The sequence below is a fragment of the Heloderma suspectum genome, chromosome 5 (assembly GCF_057233095.1).
Source record: "Heloderma suspectum isolate Gila_16-S chromosome 5, 16-S_ref, whole genome shotgun sequence".
NCBI classification, from domain to species: Eukaryota; Metazoa; Chordata; class Lepidosauria; order Squamata; family Helodermatidae; genus Heloderma; species Heloderma suspectum.
This window is the reverse complement of record NC_139462.1, coordinates 5254917-5271529: the sequence shown is the minus strand read 5'-3', so window position 1 is coordinate 5271529 and position 16613 is coordinate 5254917. Positions and strand designations below refer to the sequence as shown.

The window sequence follows — 16613 nt, the reverse complement described above, 5'->3', positions numbered from 1 at the left end:
TTTCTCCCCGAAACTTGTTCGGGGGGCCGAACACGTTGGCGCTCGGCCCCCCGAAGTTTCGGGGAGAAATTCTCCGCCATCCCTAGTTTCTTCTCCCAAATCTGACATAGCATAGGAGACTGGCATCGGAAGAGCAAACTGCACTTGTTGCATTATAGTAATTAAGTCAGTTTATCCCTTAGAAATGTGAATGTTTGCACATAGTTTGCATATTTTGAGCTTCTCTTTCTTTAGGTTTTCCAGAGTTTTTAAAAAATTTCATATGGTGATGGACCATTGTGTTATTGATGTGGTACAGGGGCGTTGCTAGGTTCTTAAAAGATGCAGGGCACAGGCCATAACAAAAATTTGCACATATATATATATATATATATATATATATATATATGACCCCTTCATGGATCACTGCCTTGTTGTGGTGAAGGGGCTTGCGTAACTCAGTGAAGCCATAAGCTATGCCGTGCAGAGCCACCCAATCCTACAAGCTAGGCTTCAGCAGCATGTGAACAGAGAACTACCAGAAGTACAAGCTGGGTTTCAAAGAGGCAGAGGAACTAGAGATCAAATCACCAACATTTGCTGGATCATGGAGAAAGCAAGAGAATTCCAGAAAAAGTCCATTTCTGCTTCATTGACTACGCTAAAGCCTTTGATTGTGTGGATCACAACAAACTGTGGCAAATTCTTAAAGAGATGGGAGTACCAGACCACCTTACCTGTCTCCTGAGGAACCTGTACGAGGGACAAGAAACAACAGTAAGAACCAGACATGGAACAACCGAGTGGTTCCAAATTGGGAAAGGAGTATGATGAGGCTGTATATTGTCGCCCTGCTTATTTAACTTATATGCAGAGTACATCATGAGAAACGCCAGGTTGGATGAATCACAGGTCGGAATTAAGATTGCCGGGAGAATTATCAACAACCTCAGATACGCAGACGATACCACCCTAATGGCAGAAAGAGAAGAGGATCTCAAGAGCCTCTTGTTGAGGGTGAAAGTGGAGAGTGCAAAAGCTGACTTGAAACTTAACATTAAAAAAACCAAGATCATGGCATCTGGCCCCATCACTTTCTGGCATATGGAAGGGGAAGAAATGGAAGCAGTGACAGATTTTATTTTCTTGGGCTCCAAGATCACCACAGATGGTGACTGTAGCCATGAAATTAAAAGACGGTCACTCCTTGGGAGGAAAGCTATGGCAAACCTAGACAGCATAGTAAGAAGCAGAGACATCACCTTGCCGACAAAGGTTCATATCATCAAAGCTATGGTTTTCCCAGTAGCAACGTATGGCTGTGAGAGCTGGACTATAAGGAAGGCTGAGTGCCGAAGAACTGATGCCTTCGAACTGTGGTGCTGGAGAAGACTCTTACGAGTGCCCTGGACTGCAAGGAGGTCCAATCAGTCAATCCTAAAGGAAATCAACCCTGAGTGCTCATTGGAAGGACAGATACTGAAGCTGAAGCTCAAATATTTTGGCCACCTAATGCGAAGAGAAAACTCTCTGGAAAAGACCCTGATGCTGGGAAAGATTGAAGGCAAAAGGGGAAGGGGACAGCAGAGGATGAGACGGCTAGATAGCATCACCGATGCAATGAACATGAACTTGAGCACACTCCGGGAGAGAGCGGAGGACAGGAAGGCCTGGCGTGCTATGGTCCATGGGGTCACGAAGAGTCGGACATGACTGAACGATTGAACAACAACAACCATGCTCACAACTCAGGACTTATTTCTGAGAAAACATGCAGAACATCCAGGTGCAAACCTCCCTGCAAAAGTAAGTTGTGCTGGAATCCTATGCACACTTTCCTGAGGGTAAGTCTCATTAAACATAATGGGACTTCTCAGTAAGCATACGTAGGATTGCATAAATTAGCAATATTTATCTCCCCTCCACTTAAAAAACAAACCAAAAACTCCTATTTTTTTTTAATCAAAGCTTTCTGTTCATAGGAACATAGGAAGCTGCCTTATACTGAGTCAGACCCTGGGTCCGTCTAGCCCAAAATTGTTGGCACTGACTGGCAGCAGCAGCTCTCCAGGGTTTCAGGCAGGATTCTTTCCTAGCCCTACCTGGACATGCTGGGAATTGAACCTGGGACTTTCTGCATGCCAAGGATGCGCTTTACCACTGAGCCACAGCCCTTCCTATTGCTGGATAATGGCCACTGACCAACAAAACAGCCCCAGATTTGTTTCTCTGCAACCATGTGAACCCACTTTTCTCAAAGACTTGAGTGAGGTGAAGGAGAAAAACCAACCCTCTTGTCTGTTTCTGTAAAGTCAAATACAGTTCAGAACTTCTCTTGCCTACCAAAGAGAATTCTCTTTAAGAATTCCCCAAGATATGCTCTGGGTGGAATAAAGAAGAGAAGAAAAGAAGAATGGTGATTGGAAATGTGCATGGGGGGCGGGGGATAGAGAGAATTCCCTAAGCCAAGTGGCTCCTTTCAGAGAGGTAGTACTTCGGAGGAATTTAGGAGGCTGTGGATGGTTTGTAAGGATTGCACATACTTAAATGAACTTTATGAGGTAAGGTGGCTGAGGGCTTTTTCTAGCTTTTTTTAAAACTGTAGAACCTATTTAAAAGCCCCAGCAGTTTCTCCATCATGACACCACATAGTCCTAACTCTCCCTTTGGGATTATTTGAGTCCTACAGCTATTTAGGAGAAATTAGAGTGGAGGGGGAGAAAGAGGTTTGTGGAGGCTGATTGGATCCTTTGCTGTACTGAAGCAGAATCCAAAAGTTCCAGTTTGGGGCAGTGAAATCAGACACAGTGTGAAATACCGGTATTTCACATGGAGCTCTTTCTTCCCTTCCTTCTCCCTCTTCAAAATTTCATTGCAGGCAAGCTCCCAACAGTGGGCATGTAAGAGCTGAAAACTAGGGGAGAGAGGTTTCTTGCACCTCAAAAAAAACTTACACCAGAGATTAGGGATAGTGACCTCCTAATGGTCACCTTAAACACCTTCTGATTAGGATCTCTTAATCCCCTGGTTGGCTTGACAGTTTTTACTTTTTGTTTTAGACTTCGAGAAAAGGAAACTTTATGCATGGTTAGCACAAAAGCCACTGGACCTAACTGTCTGAAATTTGGTAGGTTCAATCAGCTCCATAGGGCCTGCCAGGTCTCCAAATTCAATGAATTTATGTGGAAGCACAAAAAATTATAGCTCTTTACTTTGACAGATTTTCTTGGAAAAAGCAAATTTTACCTGTGGCTAGCTCAAAAGCCACTAGACCTAACCTTCTGACCTTTGGTGGGCTCAGTCATCTCTATAGGGGCTGCCAGGTCCCCAAATTCCATGCAAATATGTGGAAGCACACAAAAAAAATAGCTCTTTGCTTTGACAGATTTTCTTGAAAATAGCAAATTTTACCTGTGATTAGCACAAAACCCACAAGACCTAACTATCTGAAATTTAGCATATTCACTCAGCTGCATGGGCACTACCAAGCCTTCAAATTTCATGTATTTATCATACAAATTCAAAAAGGTATGGCCGTTTGTGTTTTCCAATGCAAGTCAATGGGAAATGTAAAAAAAGGGGGGGGTGGCAATTAGGACAGCTCAAAAGATCCGGGGCACAGCTCAAAAGATCCAGGGCCTGTGCCCAGGCAGCCCTCTTAACAATGCCCCTGATGTGGTATATACTGTTGAGCACAGGAAATATTTACAGTCTATAAACGTTGCATATTATTTTTACATTTCCCTGATGGATCTGCATGTGGTCCGAAACATGTTGGAAACTTTTTCTTTCACTGAATAAAACATTCTTTCTGCCGACCCCTTTGCTTTTGGCTTTTGACAAAGGATAGCCAGTCCTCCCCTGGGTGGAAAAGCCACTGGGAGGGTGCATCCCATGCTTTGCCCATGACAATGGGGAGATGCGCCTGACCCAATCCATCAGAGTCAGTGACCAAGCGGCTGCTCGAGCTCCTGTTCCCCTCCCCATTCCTTCTGCATCATGTCTAGCATTGAGCAGGGACTGTCTCCTCTTTTGATGTATTTTATGAGCTGCTTCGAGAGGGTTCTATGTCCTAAAAAGCAGCATAGATATGCTGCAAATAATACATGAATGAAATGGCAACCCATCATCCAGATGTCCACAACCTATCGATAACAGCTCAACCCTCCCCTCTGACTTGATTTTAGGGGGTGTAAAGAATAGTGCTTACATGCACTAGTAGATTTCCTGTGGGGTTTGACAATAAAAAAAATCATTCCTTCTTCTCTTCTAGACACTCCAGGTAATGGTTTTGGTCAACTTTATGGCTGTTTGAGATCCACATTCTGTTTACAAACCCATCGGTAAAATTCTTTGCAATTAGCATCATTCCAGTTGTATCCACTAGATGGAGACTCTATGAAGGTGCAATCTTGCTCCATTTCTTCATAGCCCTCCGAGTAGGTGGGATTGCCAGGAGACCAGTACCTGGGGGTGGGATGGGGAGACTTCAGAAAGGCAGCGGATGGATCTGCCCATACAGCAGAATGAGAAGTGAGAAGTAGTGACTCATAAAGGGGTAGAATGGGCTGTACCACTTCAGACTGTAGGTGGGAAAAGGGTAAAATTTTTAAAGCTTTCCCTACCACCAATTTATTTTTTATTTTAAAAAACGACTACTTTCTGCTAGTTAGAAAATCTAACATGGCAGGGAGAAAGGTGAATTTCTCTCCATTTCAGTAGTGTTTGTGCAGGAGAAACCCCTGGGAGGGTGTGTCCCCTGGCTCAGGTCTGCCTGCCGGCCTGCCCCTCTGCTGCCCTTAATTACACCACACAGGTTGCCTCATGGTAGGGCAGCCTCAGTCCCTCCTTTCCCCAGGAAGATGAGTGCCAGCCCCTGGCCCCTCCCATGTTTCCCAGCAGTCCACATATTTGGGGGGGAATTGGAGGAGGCACACTGTTGGGCAAGTGTGCACATTTTCTCTGCCTGAGCTTTGTTCTCGGTCCTCCCCAGGGAGGAGCCATGTGCACAGCAGAACGGGCCACAGGGTGGCACACCTGTGAGGCTGTGGAAGGGAAGTGCCCAGAGATCTGCTCCGTCCTGTAGCCCAGCCCACCTTGGCCCAGAAATTGTACATGTTGTGTCTGTGGGGCCCTATACCAAACGCTACATGGCAACTTGACTTTTGCTTGAGGAATGGGAACTTGAGGGGTATTTCCCAAAGGGCGGAGATTCTAGGTTCTGCACCAGATTTTGCAAGAAATGACAGAGGCACTGACATTCAGAAGCATCTCCTCCCAGATTACTGCTTTGCAGACTCACTCTGCCAGTAATCTGGAGCCGTCCGTCCATTCCCAGTTGCCTTCCTTGTTTTCATCTGTAAGGCCAATCCAGGCAGGCTCATCGAGCTGAGAAGCGATGTAGTTCTGCAAAAAAGAAGGAACAGCCTCACATGATGAAATCTCAGATGGCACTCCCTAAGCATAAACATCACAGCAGTAGAGAGACGGCAGCATGACGGGGCGTGTGGATCCTCTGTGCATAAAAATTAAAAAGAAAATGCTTTGACAAAGTAGCCCCAATTGCATGCTAAGGAAATTTGGGTTCTGTGACCTATATAAATAATGCACACTCCAATTTCTACTTCAAGGAGTACTTTCCACCCAATGTTCCTGCCCCATGTTGCATGACCCTAGGGTAGCATCTCCTCAGAATCCCCTTTGACCTTAAAAGTGTCTCTGGGTGCTTGCTGATGCTCCTTTCATAAGTGCCTTACCCATGCTGCCCACCCTTATTTCTTTTCTATACTGCCCAATAGCCAAAGCGCCCTGGGTCTTTCTGTGGCCAGCACTATCTTCTTGAAAAGCACCAGTGCTGATGGCCAGTTCATCATCTCCCTGTAGGTGAAAAACACCACCACCTTCGCGTGCATAACTCCAACAACACTGTATCTATTTTTCTGAACTTTGGCAGGCATAATCCCTGCACACTTTTAATTTTATAGTGTGGATTGGAAGCAGTCATAGCTTACTTCCAAGAGATCATGAAATATCTACATGAAGACTAAAAAGAATTAACGTGAAAAGAATGATGCAAGCGCTAGACAGAATAGTGAGAATAGAAAGAAGAAAAATGTAAAACCTGCTCTTTATCAGTTAGGACAGAAGCCAAGTGGGCATCTTGGGACATGCAGAAGTTCTCCGCATCATACCAGGTCTTTTTTTCATTTGAAATGTAGTAGAGACTTTTCTCAAAAAGCAGCCAGCTACCAGTTGTCCTCGCACCTTTCTTGAAAAGCGATTCTAAGAAGAAATGAGTGCAAAGTTACCTTGAAAGCCATTTTCGTGGAAGGAAGGCCAGGTACAAGTAAGAAATATATAAGCCAATAAATGTATGAGTATAAATGAATGAATGAGGCAAGGCTATGTGTAGCAGGTCTTATGCCAAGAGTGGACTGGGAACCGCTGGGTTCAAATACGTAATCGGTGACCTGGAGTGTCGTTCCCTCTAGCCAAGCCCAAAGCATTGCGGGGCCAAATTGTGGGATCCGAGAAATACGGTCCTCAGTCCCTGGGTGGAAGGGCGGGGTACCCAAGGTAATACACATAGCCCCACAGTGTTTCCAGTTGGGCTGTTATACTGGAAGGCTGCTGCAGATCACCCCCTCGCATCCGTGGGAGGGGGGCAGGACGTGTCCCCAGTTGCTGACTTGGAGCCCCCTGCATTGGGAGAGGATGTCTGGAACACCAAGGTAGCTGGGGGTGGCGAGGATACTCTCCCTGGAAGATTGCTCAGAACCCTCCTCTGTGGGGCAGTGGGATAAGAGAGGACACCCCATAAGGGCCATGCTTCCTTCATCCTCTGCCCTGGGCACTGTGTTCCCAGGTGTTCCCTGCTCACATCTTTGTCATGGATGGTCCTCCCCAGAAACTCCCTCAGCTCCTGGCATTCTGCCTCCACCCTCATGCTGCTCCAGCTGTCCCTGCAGTGCCTCAGGGATGCAGCTAACTGTTGGAATTAAGGAGTCTGGTCTATGACCTCCACCAGTCTGGGCCTTCTGGGCTGCTTGTAAGCTGAGATCCAGCCTCCCTGAAGTTCAGGTCCAGCTCATTGCTAGCACGAGTCCTCCCTGCTGCTCCCACCCCTTCCCACTAAAGACAGTAGGGCTGGGGGAAATGCAACAATTGCATCACTGGAAATGCAACAAGGCTTGGAGCTTGGAATGGGCCCAAGCACAAAAGGAGCCAATTAGGGTGTTATTAGGAGTTGTTATTAGGAGTGTTATTCCGTGCACTGTGGATACAGTTAGTGAGCAAGAGGTGGTCTGTGGCAAACCAGTTTTGTGGGATCGGTTCCAGCTTCTTCCTCCTGATGAAGTGGACAAGGTGCTTTCATCTGTACGGCCGACCACCTGCTTACTTGATCCTTGCCCATCTTGGCTCATTATGGGCTGCAGAGAGAGGCTGGGTGAGGGGAACGGGGCGGTGGTGAATGCCTCCCTTGAGGAGGGAGTGATGCCGTCAGCCCTCAAGGAGGCAGTGATAAGACCGCTCTTAAAGAAGCCCTCCTTGGATCCCCAAATTCTGAACAACTTTCGCCCAGTCTCTAATCTGCCATTTTGGGGCAAGGTGATTGATCGGGTGGTGGCGATGCAATTGAGGGCACACTTGGAAGAAGCCAATTATCTAGATCCATTTCAGTCGGGCTTCAGGCTTGGGCATGGGACAGAAACAGCCTTGGTCACCTTGGTGGATGATATGAGGAGGGCTCTGGATAGGGGTGAATGCCCCTTCCTTGTTCTCCTCGACCTCTCAGCAGCTTTTGATACCATTGACCACGGTATCCTCCTGGACCGCCTGGAGAGGCTGGGCATTGGAGACACCGTATTGCAGTGGTTCCGGTCCTTCCTCTCCGGCAGGTACCAGAGCAGGGTAGCACTGGGAGAGGAGGTTTCAGACCCGTGGCCACTTACTTGTGGGGTGCCACAGGGTTCCATCCTCTCCCCGATGCTATTTAACATCTATGTGAAGCCGCTGGGGGCTATCATCAGGAGGTTTGGGGTGTGGTGTCACCAATATGCGGATGACACACAGCTCTACGTCTCATTCAAATCTTCACCAAGGTTGGCCATAGAATCCCTGCCCAAATTTCTGGAGACGGTGAGTGGCTGGATGGAGAGGAATAAGCTGAAGCTGAACCCTGACAAGACCGAGGTACTTTTGGTGGGAGACAAGAGTAGGCTGGGGGATGTTGACCTGGTGTTGAATGGGGTACAGCTACCCTTGAAAGACCAGGTCCGCAGCCTGGGGGTCATTTTAGACTCCCAGCTGTCCATGGAGGCTCAGGTGTCAGCTGTGAGCCGGACAGCACTGTACCAACTCCATCTGATATGGCGGCTGTGCCCCTACCTTCCCGACCATCTGCTCCCATCATTAGTACATGCCCTGGTCTCCTCTTGTTTAGACTACGGTAATGCGCTCTACATGGGGTTACCCTTGAAGACAGTTCGGAAGCTGCAGCTGGTACAGAACGCGGCGGCTCGCCTGTTTACAGGCAGCTGCTGGCGAGATCACATCACTCCAGTGCTGAAGGAGTTGCACTGGTTACCAGTTATTTTTCGGGCCAAATTCAAGGTGTTGGTTTTGAGTCGACCTTTAAAACCCTATATGGTTCCGGCCCAGCCTATCTTAAGGAGCACCTCCAGCAGCACCAGACAGGCTGCTTAACAAGATCAGCCTCGGATGGCCTTCTGTCTGTCCCATCAGCCAGGACAGCTAGGTTGGTGAGGACGAGGGAGAGGGCCTTCTCTGTGGTGGCCCCCACTCTGTGGAACTCCCTACCTAGGGAACTCCGCCATGCCCCCTCTTTAATGAGCTTCCGCCGCGCATTAAAAATGTAGTCGTTCAGACAGGCATTCTGGGTGGGTTAGGGTATTTTTTATGACGTTTTTAATGTAGAATTTTATTGTTTTAACTGTTTTGTTGTACATTGCCCAGAGTGGCTGGGTGACCAGCCAGATGGGCAATTAATAAATTTAATAAATAAATAAATATTAGGGCCCAATATGAGCTGAGCCCAGTTAGGACATTTTTGTGCTAGATACGTTGTTATCTTTTCGGGGCCAGGCAAGAACCTTTCTTTTCATCCTGTGCACCCACTTCCTTTTTCTTTCCTTTCCTTTTTTTCTTTTGAAGGGGACAGTTGGAATGACTGAAAGAGCTAGATTGGCAGGGCAGGGAGGGGGCATGAATAGCTGCTCCCTGCTTGCAGGACCGTAGCTCTGCCTCCATTTCCACCGTGCTCTCTCCAGGGTCCTGATGACTTCCATTCCAGCCCAGACTCCTCATCCACATCCACAGAGATCACCTGCTTTAGGAGCCTACGAACACCCAGTTGTACTTGCACTTTACATAAAATTGCAATGAAACAATGAAAATATAAATACAATGAGCATAATAGACTAAAAGCCAACAAGTTCTCAAAATCAGCTGAAGAACAACGGGCAAGATCAACTCCACCTGTGCAACTGGGGCTGTTAAGATGAGTTCCCCAGACAAGGAACCCAGCAAGACCTCTGTCCTTCCAGTCTCTCTCTTCCCAAGCAACATCAGTGAAATGATGCATAAAATCTTATGACCCATTCATTGTGCTTTTTGGATATGTGAAGAATCAGGTACCACAAGAAAAGCAGAAAATGATCATTAATTTACTAACAGCTGCTAGAATTGCTGTCAGTTATAAACGGAAGCAAAAAGATATCTCATCAATAAGAGAATGGATAAAGAGTTTGGAAGTTGGTGTTTATGCTGAAACTCATGAATGTTATTAGTATTAGGATAGACAGAAAACAAAAATTTTATTGAAAAATAGTGGTTTTTTGTTATGTTTTAGAATAATAAAGTACAAGACAAAGTGCAACTCAATTAGGAACAGTGTGAAGGAACGTTGTAAAGTTATGTCAAGTAATAATTCAGTATAAGCGATTACTAACTGACTAGAATAGCATTGTGAATGGCTGTGCAAAGGAAATATGTATTAGAAGGTGACACAGTTCAGAAAGAAAGAGACAGACAGACAGACAGACAGACAGACAGACAGACAGAGGGCCATGAACCTCACTCAATAGGTAAACATGCATTGTGCAGAAAGGGGGCTTGAGGGGAATGAGGCGTGGGGGTAGGTCACAGCCATAAGAGCAGCCTTTGCTGGTGGAATGGGGTACTGGGAGGATGTGTTTTGGCGATGGAGTACATGGTGCAGGGCGGATGTGGATTGGCTAGGAGCTGGGGGGTTGTTGTTTGGTGTTCTAGTTAGGGGCTTTGGTTCTTTCCCTGGAAGATTGGTGAGGGGCAGCATAGGGTATTGTTTGGCATGGCTGAGGAAGAGGAAAATGTCTTGGTAGCTTGGGGAAAGACAAGGGAGGGCATTCACTGGCGGAGACTGAGGAGTTAGGCAGAAGAAGATGAAAGAGGGCTCTTTGGGAGGTGGGGTGGGAAAGAGGGCTCTTTGGGAGGTGGGGTGGGAAAGAGGGCTCTTTGGGAGGTGGGGTGGGAATGAGTTCCCCAACATGGAGACTGAGAGGAGATTACCTTCTGAATTGAAAAGCTGTGGTGAAGGGTGTTAACGTTGGAGCTATTTGCCCTTTGAAGCTTGGCTGAACGGATTAAGAAGGCGGTTGGAGACAGGGCGTGGGCTACGCATATGCAAGGGGGAGGATTTCTTAGTCCAATGTGATGGTAAAGAGCAGAATGAGAAGGACTTCAGCTTAACGCTCTGGGAAAGAACAAGATCACCAGGCAGCTACCATGTTTCATGGAGGAGAAGAAGGGGGTCGTTCCTTGGAACGCTCTGGAAGCGATACTGTGAAAGCTCTGGGGGAGGATTGGCTTTGGCGGCCAAGTGTTCAGCTTTTAAGCATGGTGGAGAACCCGCCCATGTGCCCTGTTCTGGACTGAGCAGAGCCCCGTGGGGCTCAGTGCCAGGCTGCGGGGACAACGAGGCAGGAGACAAGGCAAGGCAGGCTGGCCTGGAAGTCGCAGCACCAGGTAGAGCTAGCGAGCAGCTTGCTCCCATGAGGCCCGAGTCCAAACTGAAGCCTCTTCTGACACAGTCCCAGACGACACCCTTTCCTGCAGAATTGGAGCCTTAAAGGGAGCGGCCCCTGGCCTGTAGCCTAGCACTCCTCTGTCTCTCCAAGAGCTCATGCCTGGCACACTGTCAGCATTGGCACATCGGTTCCATGGAATGAGGGGCTCTTGTAGAAAGGGGTGCTGGTCCAGTGACAGAGCTAGGCTCAGGCATCTCTGGCAGCTCAGGCTCAGGGGTTTCTGTCAGCTCTGCCGTGGTGCTCAGGCCTGTTGGCACCACTGGTTCTTAAGCCTCAGAGTCCATGTCACTCCTGGACTCCTGGTTTTCTTTTGCTTTCGGGGACAAGAGCTTCCTGAGTGTGTGGTTATTGGTTTTCAATTATTTAGAGTTCAATTATTCTTACACTTTTGTTAATATTTCTGTTCCCCTAGGAGCTCACCATATTATTTACTGACTTACTGACTGACTTATGGACTGACTTACAATATTTATATACCACTCCGCATCAAAGATTTTCGAGCAGTGAACAGCAAGATAAAATAATAAAATCCCATAATTAAAACAATTAAAACATTTTAAAAGAACAAATTCTGAACATAATAAACTGCAGCTGGTCACTCAGGGAAAGCCTCTCGGAATAACAACATCTTCAGGAGGCGCTGAAAGCAACACAACATTGGCACCTGCTTGACCTCCAAAGGCAGGGAGTTCCACAGGAAGAGGGCCGCTACACTGAATGCTGTTTTCCTGGTGGACTCCAACCAGGCCTTAGGTCCATGTGGAACCACCAGGAGCAAGCCCTCCGATGACCTCAGGGACCGGGCAGGTTGATAAAGAAGGAGGCACCCTCTCAGGTATCCTGGTCCCAAGTTGCTTAGGGCTTTGTACACTAGTGCTAATACCTTAAACCTGGCCCAGTAGCAAGTAGGCAGCCAGTGCAGTTCCCTCAGCAGAGGAGTTACATGCTGAAAAGGGGCAGCTCCTGACAACAGCTGAGCTGCTGCATTCTGCACTAGCTCCAGCTTCCAGACCAGCCTCAAGGGCGGCCCCGCATGGAGCACGTTGCAGTAATCCAGTCTTGAGGTTACTAACACCTCAAGAGGTGTTAAAGTACAAGCTGGGTTTCGAAGAGGCAGAGGAACTAGAGATCAAATCGCCAACATTCGCTGGATCATGGAGAAAGCAAGAGAATTCCAGAAAAACATCTATTTCTGCTTCACTGACTACGCTAAAGCCTTTGATTGTGTGGATCACAACAAACTGCAGCAAAATCTGAAAGAGATGGGAGTACCAGACCACCTTACCTGTCTCCTGAGAAATCTATACAAGGGTCAAGAAGCAACAGTAAGAACCAGACATGGAACAACCGAGTGGTTCAAAATTGGAAAAGGAGTATGACAAGGCTGCATATTGTCACCCTGCTTATTTAACTTATATGCAGAGTACATCATGAGAAATGCCAGGTTGGATGAATCACAGGTCGGAATTAAGATTGCCGGGAGAATTATCAACAACCTCAGATACGCAGACGATACCACCCTAATGGCAGAAAGAGAAGAGGATCTCAAGAGCCTCTTGTTGAGGGTGAAAGTGGAGAGTGCAAAAGCTGGTTTGAAACTCAACATTAACAAAACAAAGATCATGGCATCTGGCCCCATCACTTCCTGGCATATAGAAGGGGAAGAAATGGAAGCAGTGACAGATTTTATTTTCTTGGGCTCCAAGATCACCGCAGACAGTGACTGCAGCCATGAAATTAAAAGACGCTTGCTCCTTGGGAGGAAAGCTATGGCAAACCTAGACAGCATAGTAAGAAGCAGAAACTTCACCTTGCCAACAAAGATTCGTATAAGCAAAGCTATGGTTTTCCCAGTACCAACGTATGGCTGTGAGAGCTGGACTATAAGGAAGGCTGAGCACCGAAGTAGTGATGCCTTCGAACTGTGGTGCTGGAGAAGACTCTTACGAGTGCCCTGGACTGCAAGGAGGTCCAATCAGTCCATCCTAAAGAAAATCAACCCTGAGTGCTCATTGGAAGGACAGATACTGAAGCTGAAGCTCCAATATTTTGGCCACCTAATGCGAAGAGAAAACTCCCTGGAAAAGACCCTGATGCTGGGAAAGATTGAAGGCAAAAGGAGAAGGGGACGGCAGAGGATGAGATGGCTAGATAGCATCACGGATGCAATGAATATGGACTTGAGCACACTCCAGGAGAGAGCGCAGGACAGGAAGGCCTGGCGTGCTATGGTCCATGGGGTCACGAAGAGTCAGACACGACTTAACGACTGAACAACAACAAGGGTATTTACTTGCCCCACTCCTTTTCAATTTATTTATAAATGATGTAGTAGAGTTCTTAAGGGATGGCCATTATTTTCCAGTCAAAGTGGGAAATTGGAAATATTCAATCCTCCTTTATGCGGATGATGCAATCCTGATTTCTCACACCTGGTTGGGCTTATGTAGATTGTTGAACTGGTTTAGTTTATATTGTAGGAATGAGCTTCTTTCAATGAATTACGAAAAAACAGAAACTATATTTGGTAAATCCAAACAAATTCTTAATTGGTCACTCGATGGGAATAGACTGGAGCAAGTGTTCTCTTTTAAGTATCTTGGAGAGGTCTTCCAGTGGACAGGTGTACGGTCTTTCCAGGTTCAGTCAAGCACTTTACTATCTGGTAGAACATTAAATGGATTATTATGGTTTTATCATACAAAAGGGGGCAATCTGGTTCAGTCCATCCTAAAATTGTGTAAGACTAGGGTTCTGCCAAAATTGCTATATGGAGCTGCACTATGGGCTATGGCCAATTTAGATCCATTAGAAAGAGCTCAAAATACATTTCTGCATAGACTTCTGGCAGTTCCCATTTCTACAAAACTAGAATTGGTTCATGCAGAACTGGGTGTAATGATTATCAAAGCTAAAGCTCTTAGATTAGCCCTGCTTTTTTGGTTAAAAATCATCTTTAAGCGGGTATCAGCATTTATTCTGATGATATTGGAAGATATGGGCCCAAACCCTTGGAAGCAAAAAATGCATCTAGCTGTCATGAGTTTAGGATTCTCTTCAATAAACTCTTTTGGATTTGATTTGTATTCAGGAAATATGGCTTGTAAATCAACTGAATATTGTGATCCCAGGTTATGTTGCTATTCGTAAAGATAGAGATGCTGGAAGGGGTGGAGGTGTTGCAATTTTCATGAGAGTGCTTTTAAACTTTGTGGAGTTGGAGGAACAGGAACTCCTTTTGAATATCTCTCAGTAGATTGTGAGATGAAGTTTCCTCCAGCCCCCACCCCCACCCTACCCAGAAGTATGTTCTGTGAAGCAACTTTTACTGGTGTGATACTTTTGCTCGTGGAGCCCTGTGCGGAGCAAAGCCAGCTCCTTGGAAAATCCAGGTAAGACACAATTGGCTTCTCCTTCCGTCTCCTTCCGTTGTCATGAAGGCCCCCCACCCCAGGTGCTTTACCAAAATTCTGGAAATGTGAATTGCTGGCCCCATAAGAAAGCCTGGGGAAAAATTATATGCTCCTTTCTATAGGCTAATCACATTGACATCTTGCATTTGTAAATTTAAAGAATGAATGTTGAATGCATGCCTGGTTATTTCTCTAGAGAAAAATCAGCTTCCTGTGTCCATGCAGAGTGGATTTCATAGAGGGTGAGCACACTTGATCATATTTTATGTTTGGAGACTGTTGTGTGGAAGAGTTTTTCTTTGAAGGAATATTTTGTTTCTCTGTTCCTCAATATTGGGAAGGCTTATGATATGGTATGGAAGGAAGGAAGGATTGTTATATAAGTTGCATCAGCTAAGTGTACTGTTTCTTATATGTGATTTGTATTTATTCAAGGTACACTTTAATCTTTATAACAACTGACGGAATGACTTTTTCCTTTTCTGCAGCTGAAGCATGACACATTATCAAATTTAAACTCACATATATCCATCTACCCTCGCACTGATGGCGCCATATATAGAAATGTGGATACGTACGGTATTTGGATTTCCGCTCATTGAAGGCATTTTCAGAAACTGTTATGGCATCCGGCAATTTCGTTGTTTCTTCTGCAACCTGTGTGGCTAAACCCAGAATTAGAAAATGTCTTCACCCTCCATATACATACACATTTCTTTGTTTAGATATGTATACCCCACCTTCCTCTCTCACCCAAGGTAGCTGATGAGTCAAAAGTAACGAGAGATTCTCATGCTGTCAAAGTGGCTAACAAGTGCTGCGCTTGCAAGTGTCGCCCTTCAGTCATAGCTGGCAAGTCGTATTTGGCACGTGGGGTCGACAACGACAAAAACTTATAATTGGCACACACTGGTCGATCCAAAGTAAAAATCGCCTTGCTCACCCATGTCAGCCACAAAATCATTTTCTTACCCATTTTTAGATCAGAATGGCCTCATAAAGTCAATTTAGCGTGAGAAAATGGATCGAGCGTAATTGGTATATCTAGCAATACGACAAGAGGGAGAAAGGGCACGAACTTCAGAATTGCTGCGCATTTTGAGACATGGCCGTGAGGCTGATCAGCTTTGGGACTTGGAGACTGGCCATTTGCTATTGTAACAAACCAGGGCAAGTCCATTTTGCTATTAGGCATTGATTTTCTGTACTCTCTGGAGCTAGTTCATCTTGTGAGAGGCCCCGGGGAGAAGCGCAGTCATGAAGGCATTTGACCACCTGAAGGGGTGGGTGGGATCTGGCTTGTCTCTTGTCATTCTGGCTGTCTCCGGCCTAAAGGTCATAACATGCCAATTCCGTAGGAGCTTTCCTGGGGAACCAGCAAAAGAAGGTAGTTACCTATACTCAGTGGTGCATCTTGGTACTTTTAGACCCTGGACTTCCTGGTCTTATGCAGAGAGGGGTGTGGCTTTAGATGGCCGCATAAGCACTGCTTCAGTTCTGAGCACACGACTATTATTTCTCTTCCCCCCGAACTGCCATTCCATGCTTTTCACTTGTTTTTAAATTCTTATTACATGAGAACAACAACAAAACTGTTTGCCAACCCTGATTTTTAAAAAATAAATCTGAGCGTGTGCAGTTCTGCATTTTAAACTCACTTCAATCACAGCTTCATCATGACTGCAGGAAGAAAATGGGCTTTGCTTCTGCTGCCCTGATGACCTCATCACCAGGGGGAAAGCAGGATTCTGGGGCTCTGGACTTTGGCCCCCAGGTCTAGCCCTACCTTCATCGTTGCCTGTACCTGCCAATAAGAGAACTAGAACCTTGAAACAGAGGAAGGTGCCAATATAAGGACTTCACAAAGGGTTAGATTCATTTTGATGGAAGGGAATAATACATCCAGCAGAGGCTTTTGGAAATGGAAGCAAGATTTCTTGCAGAGGAGAGATGCATCAGTCCTATTATTCCTGTTTTAGTATTGCGCTGGGAACTGTGGGGAACGGAGAAGTGTCATAGTTTCCACACAACCTAATGGTGAAGCCATGGCAAAGTCTTATCTGTCGTGCCTTTGAGGGAATCTCTCATTTTCTCCACTGTCTTTTTTTATTTTAAAGTGGGGGGGTCCTAAACG

At 46.2% G+C, this 16613-nt stretch overlaps 1 protein-coding gene across 1 annotated transcript; it reads right to left on the bottom strand.

The window, feature by feature from the left end:
* Positions 1 to 4280: 4280 nt before the first annotated feature.
* Positions 4281 to 16271, bottom strand: LOC146343535 (CD209 antigen-like protein C). Its single transcript, XM_084859741.1, has 6 exons — positions 16266 to 16271; positions 15688 to 15808; positions 15058 to 15144; positions 6101 to 6261; positions 5282 to 5385; positions 4281 to 4446 (listed from the first exon to the last, which is right to left on the bottom strand). The coding sequence occupies exons 1-6, from the start codon at positions 16269 to 16271 to the stop codon at positions 4281 to 4283; spliced, it is 645 nt and encodes a 214-aa protein (XP_084715867.1).
* Between the last annotated feature and the right edge of the window lie 342 nt (positions 16272 to 16613).